Source organism: Puma concolor, chromosome A2 (genome assembly GCF_028749965.1).
Source record: "Puma concolor isolate L17-30 chromosome A2, mPumCon1.1.hap2, whole genome shotgun sequence".
NCBI lineage: Eukaryota > Metazoa > Chordata > Mammalia > Carnivora > Felidae > Puma > Puma concolor.
In genome coordinates, this window is record NC_141668.1 from 39,225,243 (window position 1) to 39,249,439 (window position 24,197).

The 24,197-nt window shown below is 37.9% G+C and overlaps 1 protein-coding gene across 4 annotated transcripts in view; it reads left to right on the top strand.

Annotated features, from left to right (window-relative positions):
• The window catches only part of DOCK4 (dedicator of cytokinesis 4), a 434,929-nt gene that overhangs the window by 319,828 nt on the left and 90,904 nt on the right, over positions 1-24,197 (top strand). For all 4 annotated transcript variants that reach the window (XM_086692336.1, XM_086692356.1, XM_086692348.1 and 1 more), the window contains exons 25-26: positions 2,092-2,226; positions 23,240-23,338. In XM_086692336.1, coding sequence (XP_086548462.1) covers positions 2,092-2,226; positions 23,240-23,338 — 234 coding nt within the window. The remainder of the gene's footprint in view (positions 1-2,091; positions 2,227-23,239; positions 23,339-24,197) is intronic.

Below are 24,197 nucleotides of genomic sequence, written 5' to 3' on the forward strand. Positions count from 1 at the left end.
GGCCCATTCTGTGGAAGGCTGCATGGTAATGCTCAGAGCTTGGCCATGGCCCTTGGGCCCATGGCCCTTGGGTCCCACAGAAATCGTAGAACCAGGGGCGCCTGGGTGGCGCAGTCGGTTAAGCGTCCGACTTCAGCCAGGTCACGATCTCGCAGTCTGTGAGTTCGAGCCCCGCGTCAGGCTCTGGGCTGATGGCTCAGAGCCTAGAGCCTGCTTCCGATTCTGTGTCTCCCTCTCTCTCTGCCCCTCCCCCGTTCATGCTCTGTCTCTCTCTGTCCCAAAAATAAAAAATAAAAAACGTTGAAAAAAAAATTTAAAAAAAAAAAAAAAAGAAAAAAAAAAAAAAAGAAATCGTAGAACCAGAGGAAGGGCCCAGGAGACCAAGGATGTCTTGCACTACAGTCATTACCCAGCCCCAACAATAATACTGAATTGTCAGGGGCTTTGGGAATTCCTGTGGATGTACCTGACTCTTGGTGCTGTATAGTTGCATTAGAAGATACAGGGCAAATAGCAAAAAATCACATGCTTACTTAGAAATGAGGACAGTTCTTTGGATACTCGTGTTCATGGCTCATGGGACTGATGTGAAATCCACATGGAAAGGGTGTCCTGTTCTAGTTCTGTCAGCCTGCAGCCGTGAATTGGCATTTGCTCATCTTTGACAGCTTGTACAGAGCAGTGCTGAGACTCCTGTGCCTCTGCCTCCCTGCCATACACTATATAGTTTCCCCATTGTTGTCTCTCTTACCTAGGATGGCCTTCTGAAGGGCTCAGCAGTGAGCTGGCTTGGGACCCCAGTGGACGTATGTGAGAGAGGGCCCCCGCACTGTGGGAACAAAGTTGACACTTGAGAGGAGAAGGGCGGAAACTCTGTGTATAAAAGTGTAATAAGATCTGCATGGGGAGGGACGACTGATTTTTCCACATCCCCGTGATCCCAGGCCCCAAGGGTGATCTGGGACTGGGTCGAAGAGTGACAACAGAGAGAGAATGATAGTTTTGCTTTAAAACTTTTCTATGTCATTCAGTAAAGAATAGCTATGCTGTGCCTAGTTAGAATGTTTTTATAAACCGTAATTCTGCTAAGTGAGATAGTCCACTGCAGAAAACTGAAAACAAGTATCAGCAGTAGTGGAAAAGATTTTTTTTAATTTCTCCTGTCTACTTCAGTTTGGAAGTTGCAGTCAGCTTTTGGACTTATCTGATAAGGAATTCAGAATAGAAACTCTGCCCTGGAGGGGAAACTATGGTAGTTTTATCGGAAGTGTAAGAAAGTTTATCATAAAACCGTGGCCAAAAAGCTCTTTCAGATTCACACTTTGTAAAAGTTTTTGTTTGTGTGTTTGGAAGACAGTCTCCTCGGTAGAGAGCCTGAGTACACAGAGTTTTGTCTTGTGCAGTTGTAATCAGAATCCAACTCCACTGCATACAGTCAGAGAAGAGCAACTTCGGTTTCTCTCTCAAGTCCTGGGGGCTTGGATAGTATTAATTCTCCTTTGGGGAAGCAGTCCACCATGGCCATTGACATGAGATTCAGTCTGGAGCTCATGGTATTCATCTATACTGAATGTTGTACAGTCTACACCTGTAGAGCTTTTTAAAAACCATTTGTATAGGAATAGTTGTTTGCACTTAGAGTTTTAGAAAATAACTATGCAGCTCAAGAAGAGTGTATGTAAGCACAGTCTGAAATAAAAAGAATTAAGGACTTGGGGAACCAAGAGAGACTTTCAGTGAGGAATCAGACCCAGAAAGGCATCTGACTTGGCCACATCACACACTGTGTTAGTGCACAGCTAGTGCTCTGGAGTAGTTTGATGCTTTCCAGGACATCACCCCACCTTGTCATTGGCACCACTCAGGCACCACTGCACAGCCTAGCTGGGTACTCTTGGGTAAGCTGTTAAGTTCTCTGTGCCTTTGTTTTCTATAAAAGAAGGCCATTTACTAACGTGATATAGGTGAGGTCCAGGTCTGTCAAGTTATCCAGTTCTCTTTTTGATGGTTTTTCCCCCCTTTTCCGTTACAGAGAGATTAATACACATATTCAGCCACAATTGCCTGAACTCCTTATTTCTTTCTTTTAAGGAAAAATCTGTGTTGGAGGAAATCGATGTGATAGTGGCCAGCCTGCTGGACATCTTGCTGAGAACCATATTGGAGATCACCAGTCGACCTCAGTCATCTGGCTCCACGATGCGGCTCCAGTTCCAGGATGTCACTGTAAGATTCTAAAGCAAATGGCACATGGAACAGAACATAGTTGTGCGTGTAAAGGCTTCAGTCTCTTTGAGGGTGGGTTACAATAGGAATCTGGGAGATCTTGCCTTGGGGGAGTGTCCTGTGTGCATTTCAAATATAGATGAGGCTGTTTTCATTTTGCCAGGGAATAAGAAGCATTGTTTGTGAAAAGATCATGGATTAAAATATGTTTAATTTCAGAAAATTTGTTGATAGCTCTCACTTTGACCAATTTAAATTGCCCTGTGATTCTGTGTCCCCAGTCCCCTTGATGTTTCATTCTCTTTTCATCCATCAAATTGCTTGAGGAAGTAAGAATAGTGAAATTGAGGAACAGGAATCAGGGATCCTGAGTTTTAATTCTGGATTTTACACTGTGAATAGTAAGGATCTTAATTTGGGGAGGCTTCAGTTTCCTCAGCTATGAGATGAGAAAGTTTGACTTGGTGATTTCTAAGTAACCTTCAGTATTCACTGTTTTATGAGTCCACTACAATATAATTTATAAAATATTAAGAAATAACCTATTTGATAGCTTATGTATATGTATATATTTTCATGTGTGTGTGTCTATAGAGATGATGGATGGATGGATAGATTTCTATTTAAAACTCAAATTCACCCCAATGTTTACAGCAGCACTCTCAACAATAGCCAAATTATGCAAAGAGCCTAAATGTCCATCAACTGATGAATGGATAAAGAAATTGTGGTTTATATACACAATGGAGTACTACATGGCAATGAGAAAGAATGAAATATGGCCCTTTGTAGCAACTTGGATGGAACTGGAGAATGTTATGCTAAGTGAAATAAGCCATACAGAGAAAGACAGATACCATATGGTTTCACTCTTATGTGGATCCTGAGAAACTTAACAGAAACCCATGGGGGTGGGGAAGGAAAAAAAAAAAAAAAGAGGTTAGAGTGGGAGAGAGCCAAAGCATAAGAGACTCTTAAAAACTGAGAACAAACTGAGGGTTGACAGGGGGTGGGAGGGAGGAGAGGGTGGGTGATAGGTATTGAGGAGGGCACCTTTTGGGATGAGCACTGGGGGTTGTATGGAAACCAATTTGACAATTTCATATATTGAAAAAAAATAAAAAAATAAAAATAAAATTAAAAAAATAAATAAAACTCAAATTCAGTTGACCAAGAATGTTTTGTTTTTTTTTTAGGTCTGATGAAGAATAGTCTTCAAAACATCAGAAATGGCAGTAGATGCAGTAGTTTTCATATATATATTGACAAAAATGTCAGCTTTTAGCCATTATTTTTATAAATCCTCCATTATAGAACCTTGTCTTAAGACTGTTGCCTAGCCCTTGATGAAATTAATTTTTACTTTTACTTAAAAAGATAAAAAGTCTGCCCTGACTCTCCTACCAAGTTCTCCTGACTGTTTCAGGATGGCCACCTTACGTTAAATTTTATTTTCTCTGCTTTCAGAGCTGAGATTCACCTAAGGAAACCAAGCTGTGAGTTTGGGAAATAAAGTTAAACTCTTTCTTTTAACAAACTAAGTTTGAGATAGTATGAAAAACTTCCTAATACATGCACTAGCTGTACTGCCTCATTTAAACAAACAGGAGCAAGTGATTGTTTTCTCAGTTTCATGTGGAAAATAGTACCTACCTCATCGCGTTAGCTTAGTGTATTACTTCGTGTATTACCAAGTGCACTACTTGGTCCGTAGTAGAGGCTCAAAACGTGTTGTTGCTTAATACTACTGGAGTTTATTTTTGGTTTGAAGGTTTGGGTTTTGTTTTTTTTTTAATGTCTATTTATTTTGAGAGAGAGAACACAATAGGAAAGGGGCAGTGAGAGAAGGATACCCACAAATCCAAAGCAGGCTCCAGGCTCTGAGCTGTTAGCACAGAGCCTGACGGGGGGCTCCAACTCCAGAATCGCATGATCATGACATAAGCCAAAGTTGGCCACTTAACTGACTGAGCCACCCAGACGCCTGGCTTGGGGTTTTTTTTGTTTGTTTGTTTGTTTGTTTGTTTTTCATCGTTTATTTATTTTTGGGACAGAGAGAGACAGAGCATGAACGGGGGAGGGGCAGAGAGAGAGGGAGACACAGAATCCAAAACAGGCTCCAGGCTCTGAGCCATCAGCCCAGAGCCTGACGCGGGGCTCGAACTCACGGACCGCGAGATCGTGACCTGGCTGCAGTCGGACGCTTAACCGACTGCGCCACCCAGGCGCCCCGCTTGGGGTTTTTTATATTGAATTTTTTTTATTTTGTTCTTTCATGTTGTTTCTTTTTTTAATGTTTATTTTGAGAGAGAGTTTGTACACATGTATTTGCTTGTGTGTGTGCAGGGAGGGGCAGAGAGAGAGGGGGAGAAAGAGAATCCCATGCAGGCTCCACGCCATCAGCGCAGAGCCCCAAATGGGGCTCAATCCCATAAACCATGAGATCATGACCTGAGCCAAAATCAAGAGACACTTAACCGACTGACATGTGTCCCTTCTTTCATGGTTTTTTTTCATTAACCTTTTTTATTCTGTGATACTTATACACATGCAGTTGTAAGAATTATTACAGAGTTGTAAGAAATATTACAGAGCTTTTACCCAGTTTCCACAATGGTAACATTTTAGAGAACTATAGGACAGTATCACAGCTAGGATATTGACATTGATATAGTCAAGACACAGAATATTTCCATCACCCTACGGATCCCTCATGTTGCTTTTTTATAGCCAAACCCACTTCCTTCCCATTTCCACCCCTTCCTTAACCCTGATAATCACAAATCTTCTCAATTTTTATAATTTTGGCATTTCCAGCATGTTGTATAAATATAATCATTTATACATGTAATCATGTAATAGGCTTTTTTTCTAACTCCACATAATTCTCTGGAGATACATCCAGGTATATATATATATATATATATATATATATATATATATATATGTGTGTGTGTATGTGTGTGTACACACATAAATACATAAATATATAAACATATTTGGTTTGTTCTTTATTATTGCTCAGTATTGCTCAGGTGAAGGACACCTGGGTTGTTTTCACATTTTGGCTATTATGAACAGAGCTGCTATAAATGTTTCTGTGCTGGTTTTTATGTAAACATAAGTCTTCGTTTCTCTAGGATAAATTCCTAGAAGCATTGTTCTTGAATTGTATAGTAGTTGCATGTTTGGTATTTAAAGAAACTGCCAAACTGTTTTCCATGGTGACGGTATCATTTTACATTCTCATATACGCAATGTATGAATGATCCAATTTCTCAGCATCCTCTTCAACATTTGGTGTTGCCATTTTTTTGTTGTTGGGTGATGTATTCTGTTAGATAGGTAGTAATATCTTACTGTGATTTTAATTTGTATTCCCCTAATGGCTAGTGATGCTGAACATTTTTTCTTAGAATTATTTGTCTCCTATATATCCTCTTCTGTGAAATGCTTCTTCATGTCTTTTTCTGATTTTCTAACTGGATTGTTTTTGACTGTTGAATTTTGAGGGTTCTTTGTATATTTTAGATACTAGTCCTTTATTGAGAATGTGGTTTATATTTTTTCCCTTTCTATAGCTTGTTTCCTCATCCTCTTAACAAGGTCTTCTGCAAAAAAAATTTAATATTGATGAAGTTCACTTGGTCAGTTTTTCCTTGTATGGATCATTCTTGTGATGTCAAATCTAAGCATTATTTTATCTAGCCCTATATCCTAAAGTTTATCTCCTAGGTTTTCTTCCTAAAAGTTTTAGTTTTATATTTTACATTTAAGTCTTTGAACCGTTTTGAGTTAATTTTTGCATAAGCTGTGCCAGATAATTCTAACATTCTTTTATCTCAATGTTGACACTGATTCAGTCCTTTTTCATTCAATTTGAGATCTTCCTGGTTCTTGTTATGATAAGTGACTTTCAGCTGAAGTCTGGACATCCTGATTTTATAAGACTCTGCATCTTACTTAAACTTATTGTTTCAGCTGGCTTTATGGGATACCACTTGGCAGCAGAAGGGGGTGGGTGTTATGTCATTATGGCCTGACATAGAAATTCGCATTCCCCATATTGTCTTCAACACTGACCATTGAGCGGGAAAGCACCTGGTCCCTATTTGGCTTTATCTCAGAGAGGTATTAGGGCACCTGTGCACAGCTTCGTGAGAGTGCCAGTCTCAGCTCTGCATTGCTGTGGGTGAGGCCACAGTTTTTTATGGTGTTCAACTGGACTAGACCAGTTATGACTGAAAGTTTTGTCCTGGTAAACTGCCCCTTTCCTGATCCTTTGGCCAAAGAGTGTAGGCTTTTTTGGGGGATTTTTGTTTGTAATTATTGGTGTTTCAGGGTGGCCAGCTTCTCCAACTCCAGGTGTGGGATATCTGAAACAGAAAGAAATCCCAGAGAACTAAATATTATGTCCCTCAGGTCCCAAAGTCCCTGGTCAGATTGCTCTCTTTTCTCCACCTTCAGACTCTTCTTCTGTTTTATATGTGATAGCAAGGTTTTTATTTATTTATTTATTTTTTTAATGAAATTTATTGTCAAATTGCTTTCCATACAATACCCAGTGCTCATCCCAACAGGTGCCCTCCTCAATGCCCATCACCCACCCTCCCCTCCCTCCCACCCCCCATCAACCCTTAGTTTATTCTCAGTTTTTTTAAAATTTTATTTATTTATTTATTTATTTTAATATGAAATTTACTATCAGATTGGTTTCCATATAACACCCAGTGCTCATCCCAACAGGTGCTCTCCTCAATGCCCATCACCCACCTTCCCCTCCCTCCCATCCCCCATCAACCCTCAGTTTGTTCTCAGTTTTTAAGAGTCTCTTATGCTTTGGCTCCCTCCCTCTCTAACTTTTTTTTTCTTCCCCTCCCCCATAGTCTTCTGTTAAGTTTCTCAGGATCCATGTAAGAGTGAAAACATATGGTATCTGTCTTTCTCTGTATGACTTATTTCACTTAGCATAACACTCTCCAGTTCCATCCATGTTGCTACAAAGGGCCATATTTCATTCTTTCTCATTGCCACGTAGTACTCCATTGTGTATATAAACCACAGTTTCTTTATGCATTCATCAGTGGATGGACATTTAGGCTCTTTACATAATTTGGCTATTGTTGAGAGTACTGCTATAAACATTGGGGTACAAGTGCCCCTATGCATCAGTACTCCTGTATCCCTTGGGTAAATTCCTAGCAGTGCTATTGCTGGGTCATAGGGTAGATCTATTTTTAATTTTTTGAGGAACCTCCACACTGTTTTCCAGAGCGGCTGCACCAGTTTGCATTCCCACCAACAGTGCAAGAGGGTTCCCGTTTCTCCACATCCTCGCCAGCATCTATAGTCTCCTGATTTGTCCATTTTAGCCACTCTGACTGGCGTGAGGTGGTATCTGAATGTGGTTTTGATTTGTATTTCCCTGATGAGGAGCAACGTTGAGCATCTTTTCATGTGCCTGTTGGCCATCTGGATGTCTTCTTTAGAGAAGTGTCTATTCATGTCTTCTGCCCATTTCTTCACTGGATTATTTGTTTTTCAGGTGTGGAGTTTGGTGGGTTCTTTATAGATTTTGGATACTGGACTTTGTCCAATATGTCATTTGCAAATATCTTTTCCCATTCCATTGGTTGCCTTTTAGTTTTGTTGATTGTTTCCTTTGCAGTGCAGAAGCTTTTTATCTTGATGAGGTCCTAATAGTTCATTTTGCTTTTAACACCCTTGCCTTTGGGGATGTGTCAAGTAAGAAATTTCTGCGGCTGAGATCAGAAAGGTTTTTTCCTGCTTTCTCCTCTAGGGTTTTGATGGTTTCCTGTCTCACATTCAGGTCTTTCATCCATTTTGAGTTTATTTTTGTGAATGGTGTAAGAAAGCGGTCTGGTTTCATTCTTCTGCATGTTGCTTTCCAGTTCTCCCAGCACCATTTTTTAAAGAGACTGTCTTTTTTCCATTGGATGTTCTTTCCTGCTTTGTCAAAGATTAGTTGGCCATACTTTTGTGGATCCAATTCTGGAGTCTCTACTCCATTCCATTGGTCTATGTGTCTGTTTTTGTGCCAATACCATGCTGTCTTGATGATTACAGCTTTGTAGTAGAGGCTAAAGTCTGATAGCGAGGCTTTTAAAGTCACACTTAGCAGGAGGGACAGGTAAAAGTGTATCCACGCCATCTTCTCCAAAGCAGAAGAAAGTTCTCCTTCATTATGGTTTTGATGGCAACATTTTAACTGCTGCCTGGCAATACAGCTCTAACATGGTTTTAAAATTGTAATAGCCCAGCCAGCAAATAAAATCAGAGCAAACTCTGAAGGTGGATAAAGACTGCCTGAGGTCAAAAGATAAAACACCTTTTCAGAGTGTTTGGTATCTTCAGGCTGGGTTGTCAGTGACAAATCTCTCTGCGATATGCATGGCCTTCAGGCCTTCACATTGTGATAACCAGTGTGCGTTAAGAGATTTGAAGGCCCTGAATCAAGTTTGCAGATGAAGTTGGGAGAAGAGCAGGCAGGATGATCATCCATTGTTGTAAATTTTAGGAAATTCACGTGAAGAGAAATTTCCCAAGCATCGCCATGTAGCACCCCCTCCACTTTCCAAAAAAACCCAAACTCTCTCAAGGTATGTCGATTGAGATTTGCTAGGAAACCTGCACTTTAATTATTTAGCACCTTTGATTTTATGCCTGAAGACGTTTTTTTGAGGGTACTCAGCCGATCTGATGTGAATCCTACTTTGCCACTTCATCCCCTGCGTGCTCTTGGGCAACTTACTAATACCTCTCCACTTCTGTTACCTTATCTTTAAAACAAAATCATTGCACATTTCTTAAAGTTAGTGTGAGGATTTCATCAGATCTGTTAACTGTTTAAACAGTATCAGTAAACGTGCCATTAGTTACTGTGGCGGCAACAATAGTCACAGTAGTGTTATTACTGCTGAATAATGAGTGTGTTATAGGTAATGCTATTATAAGTAATTCTGTGGTGAGACACACGAGCTGGTCATTCACAGGGTCAGTTCTCTGTGGGCACGGAGGACTTCGTTTCTTCACCATTTTCTCCTGGAGAACATGGCTCTCTGAATAATAGGGTGTGTTTACATGGCAGTCCTACATTGAACACTTTTCAGTCTTCGCAGCAAAAGTGCCCACAATAAGTGGACGTACTGTGGGTAAAGGCAGGTCCCACAGCGTGTCGTGGTGAAGTGTTCAGTTCTCTTCCAAGTAGTTTAGCTGTCACGCTGCCCCCCCACGACGCGAACAGGAGGACTGGCTTCTGTATCATAATTCGAGATAACAGGAGCCTTATTTTTACTGTTTAAAAGGATTGGACTTTTTGTTCTTCTACCAACTGTTCTTGAAACTTTAAAATGCTTTCTCTTACTGGAAAGAAAAAAACACCATTGTAATTGGTTCTTTTCAAAAATCTAGTTGTATGTGGAAGCAGATTTTATAAAGCAGTATACATGGCCATTTGCTCACACCCTCAAGTAATTGGACTCTAGGGTTCCTTACAATTTATAAATGCTTCTTTTCTTTGCACATAATTTGGTTTAGCACCATCTGTAGTGCAAGTGACCCAACTCAGCATAGGCCATGTCTAAGAAAGATACTCTGATGGACTTAGCTGAAGTTTTCATGCCCTGTGGGCATGTGGTCAGGGGATGGGAAGATTTTCAGGAGAATTGAGTAAGAAATTTCTGGAAAAAAATAGTGCATAGGTATAATAGAAGATTTCATGAAGACTATTGTTGTAGCCCTCTAATACTCTTGTTATTCCCAATTATTAATAGAAATATCCTTTGTACTCCATGTAAATAAGGTAGACGTAAGCCACTGAGACACATAGAGTTTTAAAGCCAATTTATACATGAATAATTCCCAGCATCCTGATGTTGGCTAACATTGGTTTTTATTTATCATTTTAACAAATTGTTGACGCTTGGGTTTTCAGACAGATACTTCAAATATTTTAAAAACAAAAAATCACATTATAGACAAAAGTACGTTAGTAAGATATTGGACATCTAAGCTTTTTTTCTGAGTATGGTCAATACACACAGTTAGGTTTGTTTCAGATGTACAACTTAGTGATTGGGCAAATTTATACCAGGGTAGCTACCGTCTGTACTATTCCATTACTCTTACAATATCACTGACTGTATTCCTTATACTCTGCCTTTTACTCCTATGATTTACTCGTACCATGACTGGAGACCTGTATCTTCCTCTCCCCTTCACCCATTTTGCCCAGCCTTTCACCCCCTGCCCCCTCTGGCAGCCTTCAGTTCTCTGTATTTATAGGTCTGATTCTGCTTTTTGTGTATTTATTCAAGTTTTAAAGATTCTATTTGTAAGTGAAATCATACGGTATTTCTCTTCCTCGGTGTGGCTTCTTTCATTTACCATAATAACCTCTAGGGCCATCCATGTTGTCTCAAATGGCACAATCTCACCCTTTTTTAAGGTTGCATAATATACCACATTTTCCTTATCCATTGGTCCATCAATAGACACTTACATTGCCTCCATGTCTTGACTATTGTAAATTGTAAATAATGCTGCAGTAAACACAAGGGTACCTATATCCTTTCGAATGGGTGTTTCATTTTCTTTGGGAAAATACCCGATAGTGGAATTACTGAGTCATATGGTCTTTCTGTTTTTAATTTTTTGAGGAACCTCCATACTGTTTTCCACAATGGCTGTACCAATATCCACTCCCACCAATACTACATGAGGGTTCCTTTTCCTCCACCTCCTCTCCAGCACTTGTTGTTTCTTGTCTTTTGGATTTTAGGCATTCAAACAGGTGTGAAGCAATATCTTATTGTGGCTTTGATTTGCATTTTCCTGATGATGAGTGATGTGGAGAATCTTTTCATGAACTCATTGGCCATCTGTATGTCTTCTTGGAAAAATGTTTATTCAGGTTCTCTGCCTGTTTTTAAACCACACTGTTTAGGGGTTTTTTGGTGTTATTTTTATATTTTGGATGTTAATTAAATGCCTTGTTGGGTATATCATTTGCAAATATCTTCTTCCATTCAATATGTTGTCTTTTTGTTCTATTGATGGTTTCCTTTGTTTTACAAAAGCATTTTATTTTGATGTAGTCCCAGTAATTTACTTTTTAAAATATATTATTTTTTTAATTATTATTTATTTATTTTTGACAGAGAGAGAGCAGGGGAGGGGCAGAGAGAGAAGGAGAGAGAGAGAGAGTCCCAAGGAGGCTCCATGCTGTCAGCCAGCGCAGAACCCAATGCAGGACTCAAATTGATGAACCATGAGGTCATGACATGACCTGAGCTGAAATCAAGAGCCTGATACTTAACCAACTGAACCACCCAGGCACCCCTCCCCCAATAGTTTATTTAGCTTTTTTTTCCCTTACCTTAGGAGATATACCTAGAAAAATGTTGCTGTGGCCAGTGGACACCAAGGCTTCTTACAGGTTAAATGTGCTTGGAGTTCCTAAATAGATTAAATGGATGAATAAAATGACATTGCACAGTAGATGTTGGGGTTAACAACACATCGTAAATGTGCCACAGATCAGATACCAGGGTAAGCTGTTTGCAGTCTGCACCAGAGGTGATATATGTAGATACTGACCTGTATTCACAGAAGTGTTCCTGTGTACACTGACTATAAAGACTTAAATAAAGTCTTATTTTTTGAATAATTTCTCTTCTTATTACTAAAATTATTGCACGTATATGTAATTCTTTCAACTTCAAGGTATATTACCATTCACAGGATGGTATGTGTTAGGAATAAATGTTTTAGGAATAAACATTTTAAAGGTATTACTCTAGTAGTTATATTAGAGATAGTGTAGGTAGGATGTAGAAAAACTAAGAGATAAGAAATTAAATGGGTTTCTACTACCTAGATTTGCATTTTTAAGTTGAGATTTAATAGGTTAAAACATTGGACACTGGTTATCAACTGACAGATTCTTATATGTCTATTTATATTTGAAATATAACCTCAAACTTGGGTACATTATCTCTGTGAAATCAAATCAGTCTGAGCAGTAGGAATAAGAACCAGAGATACTTGGGTTCATATCCCAGTTTCACCATTTTCTCACCATGAAACCTGGGATAAATATCTTAACCTTAGCAGATCTTAATGTAAAATAAAATTAATAGTGTTCACCCAACAAGGGTCTAGTAGGGAATGCATTTGATAATGTAATCAAGCCTATACATAGTGCCATTCCATAAATGATAGTGTTGTCATAATGTCTTTTTTAAGTTTTATTAAGGTGTAGTTGACATTAAAAAAATGTACATGTTTAAAGTATATAATTTGATAAGTTTTGATATATATTATACTTGTAAACCATTATCAAAATCAATATAATTGACATGCCCATCACTCTCAAAAGTTTCCTGGTACCCCTCTTTATTTCCTCCATCTTGCTTCTCCATACTACCTCATCCCCAGGCAACCACTGACCTTTCTGTTACTACAGATAAGTTTGCATTTCTGGAATTTTATGAACGGAATCCTACATTACATAGTCACTGTTGTTTTTGCAGGGGAATGTGGCATTTTGACTTCTTACCCTCAATATAATTATTTGAGTTTCACAATATCCTGACTACCATAGCTTTATAATAAGTTTTGAAGTCAACTAGTATAAGTCCTTCAACTTTATTCTTTTTGTAAGGTGTTGTGACTATTTCAAGTTCTTTGCATTTCCATATGAATTTTAAAATCAGCTTGTCACTTTCTAAAGGCCCACTGTGGTATTGATTGGGATTATACTGAATCTTTATATCAATTCGATGAGAATCCATATTTGAACAATATTAAACCTCGCAATCCATGAACATAGTATATCTTTGTATTTATTTAGGTGGTCTTTAATTTTTCTTATCAGTATTTTATGATTTTCAGTGTGCAGATCTTACCATATTTTTATCATATATATGACTAAGTACTTCTGTGTTTCAGTGGTATTATAAATTATGTTATGTTAAATTTCAGTTTCTGATGACTCATTTCTCATACACAGAAGTAAAATTGGTTTTGGTAAAATTATGATCCTGTATTCTCAGACATTGATTAATTCACTTAAGTAGTTATAGTGGCTTTTATAGATTCAATAGCATTTTCTCTGTCCATTTTTTTATTCTTTTCCACTCTATATGCCTTACTACTCATTCTTGCTTTATAGCACTGGCTAGAACCTTTAGTGCAGCATTGATAGAAGTAGGGAACTGTTTAAGCTTCTGAAAAGTCTTTGTTTTGTCTTTCTTTTTGAAAGATTTTTGGTGAGTAAAAAGTTCTCTATTGATAGTTGTTTTTGTTCTTTCAGTACTCTAAAGGTGTTACTCCATGGTCTTCTAGCTTGTATTATTTCTTTTTTATTTTTTAATTTTATTTTTTAAAATTTACACCAAAATTAGCATATAGTACAACAATTATTTCAGGAGTAGAATCCTTAATGCTCCTTACCCATTTAGCCTATTCCCCTTCCCACGCCCCCTCCAGTGACCCTCTGTTTGTTCTCCATATTTATGAGTCTCTTCTGTTTTGTTCCCCTCCCTGTTTTTATATTATTTTTGTTTCCCTTCCCTTATGTTCATCTGTTTTGTCTCTTAAAGTCCTCATATGAGGGAAATCACATGATTTTTGTCTTTCTCTGACTAATTTCACTTAGCATAATACCCTCCAGTTCCGTCCACATAGTTGCAAAAAGATTTCATTCTTTTTGATTGCCAAGTAATACTCCAGTGTGTGTGTGTGTGTGTGTGTGTGTGTGTGTGTGTGTGTGTGTGTGTGTGTGTGTGTATACCACATCTTCTTTATCCATTCATCCATCGATGGACATTTGGGCTCTTTCCATACTTTGGCTATTGTTGATAGTGCTGTTATAAACATTGGGGTGCATGTGTCCCTTCGAAACAGCACACCTGTATCCCTTAGATAAATACCTAGTAGTGCAATTGCTGGGTTGTAGAGTAGTTCTATTTTTAATTTTTTGAGGGACCTCCAGACTGTTTTCTAGAGTACCTGCACCAGTTTGCATTCCCACCAGCAGTGCAAAAGAGACCCTCTTTCTCCGCATCGTTGCCAACATCTGTTGTTGCCTGAGTTGTTAATGTTAGCCATTCTGACAGGTGTGAGGTGGTATTTCATTGTGGTTTTGATTTGTATTTCCCTGATGATGAGTGACGTTGAGCACTTTTTCATGTGTCGGTTGGCCATCTGGATGTCTTCTTTAGAGAAGTGCCTATTCATGTCTTTTGCCCGTTTCCTCACTGGATTATTTGTTTTTTTGGTGTGAGTTTGATCAGTTCTTTATAGATTTTGGATACTAACCTTGTATCTGATATGTTGTTTGCAAATATCTGCTCCCATTCTGTCAGTTGCCTTTTAGTTTTGCTGATTGTTTCCTTCTCTGTGCAGAAGCTTTTTATTTTGATGAGGTCCCAGTAGTTCATTTTTGCTTTTGTTTCCCTTGCCTCCAGAGATGTGTTGAGTAAGAAGTTGCAGCGGCCAAGGTCAAAGGTTTTTGCTTGCTTTCTCCTCGAGGATTTTGATGGCGTCCTGTCTTACATTTAGGTCTTTCATCCATTTTGAGTTTATTTTTGTGTATGGTGTAAGAAAGTGGTCCATGTTCATTCTTCTGCATGTTGCTGTCCAGTTTTCCCAGCACCACTTGCTGAAAAGACTGTCTTTATTCCATTGGATATTCTTTCCTGCTTTGTCAAAGATTAGTTGGCCATACATTTGTGGGACCATTTCTGGGTTCTCTATTCTGTTCCATTGATCTGAGTGTCTATTCTTGTGCCAGTACCATACTGTCTTGATGATTACAGCTTTCTAGTATAGCTTGAAGTCCGGGATTGTGATGCCTCCTGCCTTGGTTTTCTTTTTCAAGATTGCTTTGGCCATTCAGGGTCTTTTCTGTTTCTATACAAATTTTAGGTTACTTTTTCTAGCTCTGTGAAGAATGCTGGTGTTATTTTGATAGAGATTGCATTATATATGTAGATTGCGTTGGGTAGTATCAACATTTTAACAATATTTCTTCTTCCTATCCAGGAGCATGGAATATTTTTCCATTTTTTGGTGTCTTCTTCAATTTCTTTCATAAGCTTTCTATAGCTTTCAGTGTATAGATCTTTCACCTCTTTGGTTAAAATTATTCCTAGATATTTTATGTTTTTTGGTGCAATTTTAAATGGGATCGATTCCTTGATTTCTCTTTCTGTTGCTTCATTGTTGGTGTATAGGAATGCAACCAATTTCTGTGCGTTGATTTTATATCCTGCAACTTTGCTGAATTCATGGATCAGATCTAGTAGCAGTTTTTTGGTGGAATCTTTTGGGTTTTCCATATAGAGTATCATGTCATCTGCGAAGAGTGAAAGTTTGACCTCCTCCCGGCCGATTTGGATGCCTTTTATTTCTTTGTGTTGTCCGATTGCAGAGGCTAAGATTTCCAATACTGTGTTGAATAACAGTGGTGAGAGTGGACATCCCTGTCTTGTTCCTGACCTTAGGGGGAAAGCTCTCAGTTTTTCCCCATTGAGGATGTTATTAACTTTGGGTTGTTCATATATGGCTTTTATGATCTTGAGGTATGATCCTTCTGTCCCTACTTTCTTGAGGGTTTTTTTCAAGAAAGGATGCTGTATTTTGTCAAGTGCTTTCTCTGCATCTATTGAGAGGATCATATGGTTCTTGTCCTTTCTTTTATTGATGTGATGAGTCACGTTAGTTGTTTTGTGGATATTGAACCAGTCCTACATCCCAGGTATAAATCCCATTTGCTCATGGTGAATAATTTTTTTAATGTATTGTTGGATCCAGTTGGCTAATATCTTGTTGAGGATTTTTGCATCCATGTTCATCAGGGAAATTGGTCTATAGTTCTCCTTTTATTGGGGTCTCTGTCTGGTTTTGCATTCAAGGTGATGTTGGCTTCATAGAATGTGTTTGGAATTTTTCCCTCCATTTCTATTTTTTGGAACAACTTCAATAGAATAGGTGTTAACTCTTCCTTAAATGTTTGGTAGAATTCCCCTGGAAAGCCGTCTGGCCCTGGACTCTTGTTTTTTGGCAGATTTTTGATTACTAATTCGATTTCCTTATTGGTTGTGGGTATGTTCAAATTTTCTATTTCTTCCTGTTTCAGTTTTGGTAGTGTATATGTTTCTAGGAATTTGTCCATTTCTTCCAGATTGCCCATTTTATTGGCATATAATTGCTCATAATATTCTCTTATTGTTTTTATTTCTGCTGTGTTGTGATCTCTCCTCTTTCATTCTTGATTTTATTTATTTGGGTCCTTTTTCTTTTTGATCAAACTGGCTAGTGGTTTCTCAATTTTGTTAATTCTTTCAAAGAACCAGTTTCTGGTTTCATTGGTCTGTTCTCTGTTTTTTTTGGTTTCAATAGCATTAATTTCTGCTCTAATCTTTATTCTTTCCTGTCTTCTGCTGGTTTTGGGTTTTATTTGCTGTTCTTTTTCCAGCTCCTTAAGGCGTAAGGTTAGGTTGTGTATCTGAGATCTTTCTTCCTTCTTTAGAAAGGCCTGGATTGGTATATACTTTCCTCTTATGACTGCCTTTGCTGCGTCCCAGAGGTTTTGGGTTGTGGTGTTATCATTTTCATTGGCTTCCATATACTTTTTAACTTCCTCTTTAACTGCTTGGTTAGCCCATTCATTGTTTAGTAGGATGTTCTTCAGTCTCCAAGTATTTGTTACCTTTCCAATTTTTTTCTTGTGGTTGATTTCGGGTTTCATAGCATTGTGGTCTGAATATGCACGGTATGATCTCGATCTTTTTGTACTTACTTAGGGCTGTTTTGTGTCCCAGTATATGGTCTATTCTGGTGAACATTCCATGGGCATGTATATTCTTCTGCTTTAGGATGAAATGTTCTGAATATATCTGTTAAGTCCATCTGGTCCAGTGTGTCATTCAAAGCCATTGTTTCCTTGTTGATTTTTTGATTAGATGATCTGTCCATTGCTGTCAGTGTGGTGTTGAAGTCTCCTACTATTATGGTATTACTATCAATGAGTTTCTTTATGTTTGTGATAAATTGATTTATATATTTGGATGCTCTCACATTTGTTGCATAAATGTTTACAACTGTTATTTCTTCTTGGTGTGTAGACCCCTTGATTATGATATAATGCCCTTCTGCATCTCTTGATACAGTCTTTATTTTAAAGTCTAGTTTGTCTGATATAAGTATGGCTACTCCAGCTTTCTTTTGTGGACCATTAGCATGATAGATGGTTCTCCAATACCTTACTTTGAATCTGAAGGTGTCTTTAGATCTAAAGTGGGTCTCTTGTAAACAGCATATAGACGGATCTTGTTTTCTTATCCATTCTGTTACCCTGTGTCTTTTGATTGGAGCATTGAGTCCATTGATGTTTACAGTGAGTACTGAAAGATATGAATTTATGTATGTATGTATGTATTTATATATTCATCTTTTCTCCCCTCAGAGAGTGACCCTTAAAATTTCTTGCAGGGATGGTTTAGTGGTCACAAACTCCTTTAATTTTTGTTTGTCTGGGAAACTTTTTATCTCTCCTTCTGTTTTGAATGACAGCCTTGCTGTATAAAGAATTCTTGGCTGCGTATTTTTCTGATTCAGCACATTGAATATATCCTGCCAGTCCTTTCTGGACTGCCAAGTTTCTGTGGATAGGTCTGGTGCAAACCTGATCTGTCTTCCATTGTAGGTTAAGGACTTTTTTTCCCTTGCTGCTTTCATGATTTTCTCCTTGCCTTAGTATTTTGTGAATTTGACTGTATGCCTTGTTGATGGTCGGTTTTTGTTGAATCTAATGGGTTTTTGTTGAATCTCTGTGCTTCCTGGATTTTGATGTCTTTGCCTTTCCCCACATTAGGAAAGTTTTCCACTATGATTTGCTCACATAACACTTCTACCCCTATTTCTCTCTCTTCCTTTTCTGGGACCCCTATGATTGATGTTATTCCCTTTTAAAGAGTCACTGATTTCTCTAATTCTTAAATTGTGCTCTTTTGCCTTAATCTCCCTCTTTTTTTGTGCTTCATTATTCTCCATAAGTTTGTCCTCTGTATCACTGATTCTCTGTTCTGCCTCATCCATTCTTGCTGCTGTGGCATCCATTCGTGATTGCAGCTCAGTTATAGCATTTTTTATTTCATCCTGACTAGTTTTTACTTGTTTTATTTCTGCAGAAAGGGATTCTAATCTATTTTCTACTCCAGCTAGTATTCTTATCGTGATTCTAAATTCTGGTTCAGACCTCTTGCTTGTATCTGTGTTGGCTAAATGCCTGGATGGCGTTTCTTCCTGCTCTTTCTTTTTGAGTGAATTCCTTCGTTCATCATTTTGAAGGGAGAAAATGAATGAAGTAGAAAAAATTAAAATTAAAAAAATATTAAAATTAAAAAAATATTAAAATTAAAAAACTAAAAATACACAAAAAATCAAATAAATGATGCTAGATCCTAGGTGTGTTTTGGTCTGGGTGTTGAAAGTGGCTTGATAGATTAGAGAAAAAAAGGGGGAGAAAAAAGAAAAAAAAAGAAATCGTTTAAAAATTTGAAAAAATGAATAATACACTGAAGTAAACTAAAATGAAATGATGGAAGTAAGGTAGAATTTGAAAAAAGTTACACAAAAGTACAGAATATAGTAGAAAAAATTAAAAATATTTTTAATAAAAATTTAAAAAATGAATTTTTTCTCTTTATTCAAGAAAAAGAAAAGAAACAGAAAAGAGAAAAAAGAAAAAGAAAAAAAGGAAATTGTTTGAAAATTTGAAAAAGTGAATACACTGAAGTAGACTAAAATAAATGATGGAAGTAAAATAGAATTTGAAAAAAAATACACAAAAGTAAAAAATATAGTAAAAAAATATTTTTAATAACAATTGAAAATAAGAATGAATTTTTTCTCTTTCTGTATTCAAGAAAAAGAAAAGTGAAAAAGAGAAAAAAAGAAAAAAGGAAGAAAGAAACAAAATTGAATACATGGACCTGCTAACAGATTGAAATACGACTGAAATTACTGTTTTTCCCTAGAAGTCAGACTGTGAAGGGCTTTATTGTACATAAACTAAGCAGGCAGTGAGACTTGTGTTCTTGAAGAGCTAGGTTGGCCCAGTTGTGCAGGACTTAGTGTAACGGCTCCGTTCTTCACTAGATGGCACTGCTAGCCTACTGGGGTGGAGTGTTGTGGCCCTCGTAGGTGTGTATGTGCATGCGTGGGAGTGGTGAAAATGGCATCACCCAGCTACCTAGTCTCTAGTATCAGAACTCTGTTCTCCCCAATCAGCAATCGCCCACTGATCCTTTGTCTTCAGCTTTCGTCCACTCCCCACTTTTACTCTGTCTGTGACCAAGCCCTAGGTAGGACCTCTCTCCTAAGTTTTGTCTCAGATGTGGCTGTTTTCCCTGGCATCTTACTTCTGAGGGACTGTGGCTTTGACCCGTTCCACCCCTCTACAGAGGGTCTTACCGGGCAATGGCCGAATGCCGGCTGCACCCAGGAACATTCATGGGACCATGCTGCTGCCGGTGCCCCGAGACTGCAGCCAGGTGCCAGCTGCCCCAGAAAAAGTTCACAAGACAGTTTAGCAGCAGTGTTTCAAGGATTATGGAAAATCGCAACCCACATCTGGCACCAGGCTTCACCCTTAACGACCATGTTCCAGCACCAGCGAATGTGGCATTTTCTGGGGTCTGCTGGGACCAGGTGGCCTCAACAGTCTCTACCAAAGTTCCTTCCGGCAGTGGAACTGCTTTTCCCCGTGTGGCCCAAGAACCTCCTGGACCCCGCTCTGCTCCTGGGGGTTTGCCCTTCCCACCAGAGCACTACCAGGTATCGAACTGCAGAGTTGCAGATTCTGCGCTCCCCTTGTTTACAGTCTTAATGGAATTTAAACCCTCTCTTTCTCCTTTCTCCATTTTTAGTTTAGTCCCTACGGCTGTTTCCAATTTTCGACTTTTTCTCCAGCTGCTTTTGGGGAGGGGTGCTTTTCCCATATTCCCCCCCTGTCCCCATCTCCGTCCTCTCTCCACCCGCAAAGCAGTTCCCTGCCCTCCGTGGTTCTCTCTCCCATGTTCACCTCTCCGCACCGCGTACTGCTGAGTTCTGTGGTTCAGGTTGTGCAGATTGTTATGTTAATCCTCAGATCAGTTTTCTAGGTGTGCAGGATGGTTTAGTGTTGGTCTGGCTGTAATTCATGGATGCAAGACACACAGAAAACTTCCATGCTGTTCCACCATCTTGGTTCCCTCCTAGCTTGTATTATTTCTAAAGAGATTTATCTCATCCCTATCTTTGTTTCTCTATATATAACGTGTCTTTTTTTCACTGACTGTTGTTAAGATTTTCTCTTTATCCCTGGCTATCAGCAGTTTTATTGTAATTTACTTTTGTGTATTTTCTTTCATGTTTCTTGTGAATAGGAACTATTGATCTTTTTTGATACATAGGTTTATAGTTTTCATAGAATCTGAAAATTTTCACCTTTATTCTTCAATTACTTTTTCTACTCCCTCCTCTTTGAGATCTGTAATTACATATATATTATGCTACTGGAAGTTATCCTATAGTTCACTGATGCTTTTTCTTTTTTGTTGTTGTGGGGTTTTTTTTAATTTTTTTTAAATGTTTTTATTTATATTGAAGGAGGGGGTGGGGAGGAGCAGAGAGGGAGACACAGAATCCAATGCAGGCTCCAGGCTCTGAACTGTCAGCACAGAGCCCGACGCGGGGCTCAAACTCACAAACTGTGAGATCATGACCTGAGCCGAGGTCGGACGCTTAACCGACTGAGCCACCCAGGCACCCCTGTTGTAGTTTTACTTTTGGAGAATTTCTAATTCAAGTTCAGTAATCTTACCCTCTGCAAATGTCTAATCTGCCAGTGGTCCTATTAAGTAAATTTTCATGTCACACATTATAGTCTTCATCTCTAGAAGTTCAATTTGAATCTATTTGATATCTTTCATGTCTGAAATTAACATGTTCAAACTTTACTCTAGTTTCCTGAATATATAGAATATAGTAACAATAACTACTTTAATGCCCTTTACTGTTAATTCTGTTATTTATGTTTTACCTGGATCTGTTTTTATTGATTTTTTTTCTCCTCATTTGCATCATTATTTTCCTGCTATTTATTTATATGCTTGGTAATTTTTCTTGAATGCCAGAGATTGTGAATTTTATGCTTTTGAAAAGTGGATTTTTTTTTAATTCCTAAAAATACCTTTGAATGTTGCTTTAGCATGAGGTTAAATTTCTTAGGAACTGTTTGATTATTTAACACCTTGCTTATGAACTTCTTTAGGTAGGATCAGAGCAGCATTTATTCTAGGAGTAATTTTTCCCTGCCACTGAGAAAAGATCATTTTTAGTATTCTAATTGGTTCCCTAATAATGGCGAGGTTTTTCCAGTCTTGCTGATGAGAAAAGGCACTATTCCCAGCCCTTTATGAGCACCAGATACTGTTCTCTCAGTCCTTTGGGATATTTTCCTAGCTTTGGGTTGTTTCCTCACACACATGCACTAAAATATTAATCATTGTGCCCCTGAATTTTCTATTTCTTGTGTTAAGTACCAAGAATGTCTTTGTTCATTAACAAAGTATTATATTGTGCTTAGAAGATAGATTTCTGCTAGCCCTTACTAGTTAGTTTCTTAAATATTTGCCCTAATAAGCATGCAGGAATAATTATCTGTCATACTTGTGTGTGACAATTATTTATTCTCATGCAAGAAGCCAGCCTGCATCTTTGGCCATCCTGTGCTGTCATTAAGTAGCATCTTCAGGCCTCCCATGGCAGCTGGTAGGGATATGTTTGACTGTCCTGACCTAGCTGCCTCTGTTGGAAAATCCCAATTTCTGAGAGGTTTTAGTCTCTAATTTTATATGTGAGCCTGTAGTCTCTTTCCATGTAAATACACACACACACACACACACACACACACACACACACACACACACACCAATTCCCAATTAAGGTACATTTTTATAAACTTAGAGTCATTACTGATTGCCACTCCTGTTGTGTTCATTGTGTTTTAAATGTTATTGTTCTCATTAAAAGTAGATCATTTTTTGCTGAGCAAAAAAGGTTGCATCAAAGCACAGATACTTTAAATCAGATTTACTTTGGGAAATGCAAGTGATAGCAATTTTATAGGTCTTCAAACCTATGGATGCTACTTTTTTCCATTATTAATTTTTAAAAATTGACTTTTTAGGAGTCAATCACATAGCACCCAAGCAGCAAAGAGTTACAAACTATTTTTATTTTTTATTTTTTTAATGACAGACTATTTTTATTTTTATTTTTTTTTTTGACAGACTATTTTTAAAAGGAGTTTGGAACCAACATTGTAATGTATGGCTTTTTTTATACCCTGAAAATCAGCAGACCAGCACTCAGATGAGTTGGAAGAGATTATGTGAATTCAAAAATGAGCATGAAGTTACTGGAAGAGCTTTGGAGTCAGAAAGATGTAGAGATAACTCTAGCTCTTTCACTTTTTAGTGATGTGACTTTGGACAAGTCTTTTAGCCCACTGAACCTACAATTTATCTTCTTTGAATAAATATTATACCCCCTCATAGCATTGATAATGAGGTTCAAATGACAATGAATGAAGGTATAGTAAATTCTCAGTAAATGGCCTTGCCTTTTTTAAGTGTGTGAGGTTGGTTTCCTAGTGAAAAGCTTCCACCCAAGTTAAAAAAAAAAAAAAAATCTACTCCCAATTTGAAAATGCATGTATACCAAGTAAAGGGTATTCATCAGAGGGAGAAATTTTGACCATAATACTATGGTTAGTTTAGATTAAAAAGACTTCACAGAGTGACTTTAGATCCTCATGGATTTTTTTAAAAAAACACTTAAAAAGTGTTCTGTTTGAGGGCAGTTCAAGGTAAGTTACTGATGTTCATTTTTGCTCTCATTAAAAACTATGTTGTTGTTGTTTTTTTTTTCTTTACATTAGGGTGAGTTTGTTGCTTGTCTCCTGTCCCTATTACGACAAATGACAGATAGACATTATCAACAACTTCTTGATAGTTTCAATACAAAGGAAGAGTTAAGGGTAAGTGACATTTTTTTTAAAAAATTTCCTATATCATTTTAGCTTTCCTTGTTCACATTCATCATTGTTCAAATAGTTCCTTGACAGTTGTTTTACCTGTTTTTGTTAAATCTATGCTATTTTTTCTCACCTTCATTCACATGTCTGACTATCTTGGCTCTTTAAGATTTTCAACTACTCAAGCAAAGCAAATTAACTTTCATTTTATACAAGGACATAGGCTTTGAAATACCTGTCAGCAAAATCCAGTAAACTAGAAACACAATCACAGACCTAATGAGACAAAAGCAAATAGAGTAACTCTAGTTAGGTAGACTTAGGAATATTGGCCTTATAGATGATAAGGAAGAATATATAAACCTATTATCTGATTTCATCACTCTAAAACCACAATGAGGAGTTCTGGCTACAACGTTCTGACTAGAGAAGCAGAGTTGTGTTTGATATTCTCTATGAGCTACAGTCTAATCACTATGCTGTGCTAGTGTGACAGGCTGACATTCAATAGAAAATATTGATGCCAGGTTTATAAAAATTCACACTTTGCTGAGATTTATGGAACTTCAATACTTCCATCATGGTGTTCACTAAAAGCTTAGAAGTTGATTGTCCTCAGTTGGAGGAATGACCTGTCATCTGTTCTTATTTACTTTTATCTCTCCTCCGTCTCTTGAGTTTTCCAGGCACCTTCATAGGTAAGCCATCATAATGGAAGGAGTACTGACATGCCAGGTGGTGGAGAATTAGAGGACCGTAGAACAGTCGCGCTGCAATGTTGGCGTGACCAGAAGCCTTCGCAGCACCTCAGGGGGAGATTTGTAGATTTTTAAAATATATATCATGCACAGGAATCATTTAC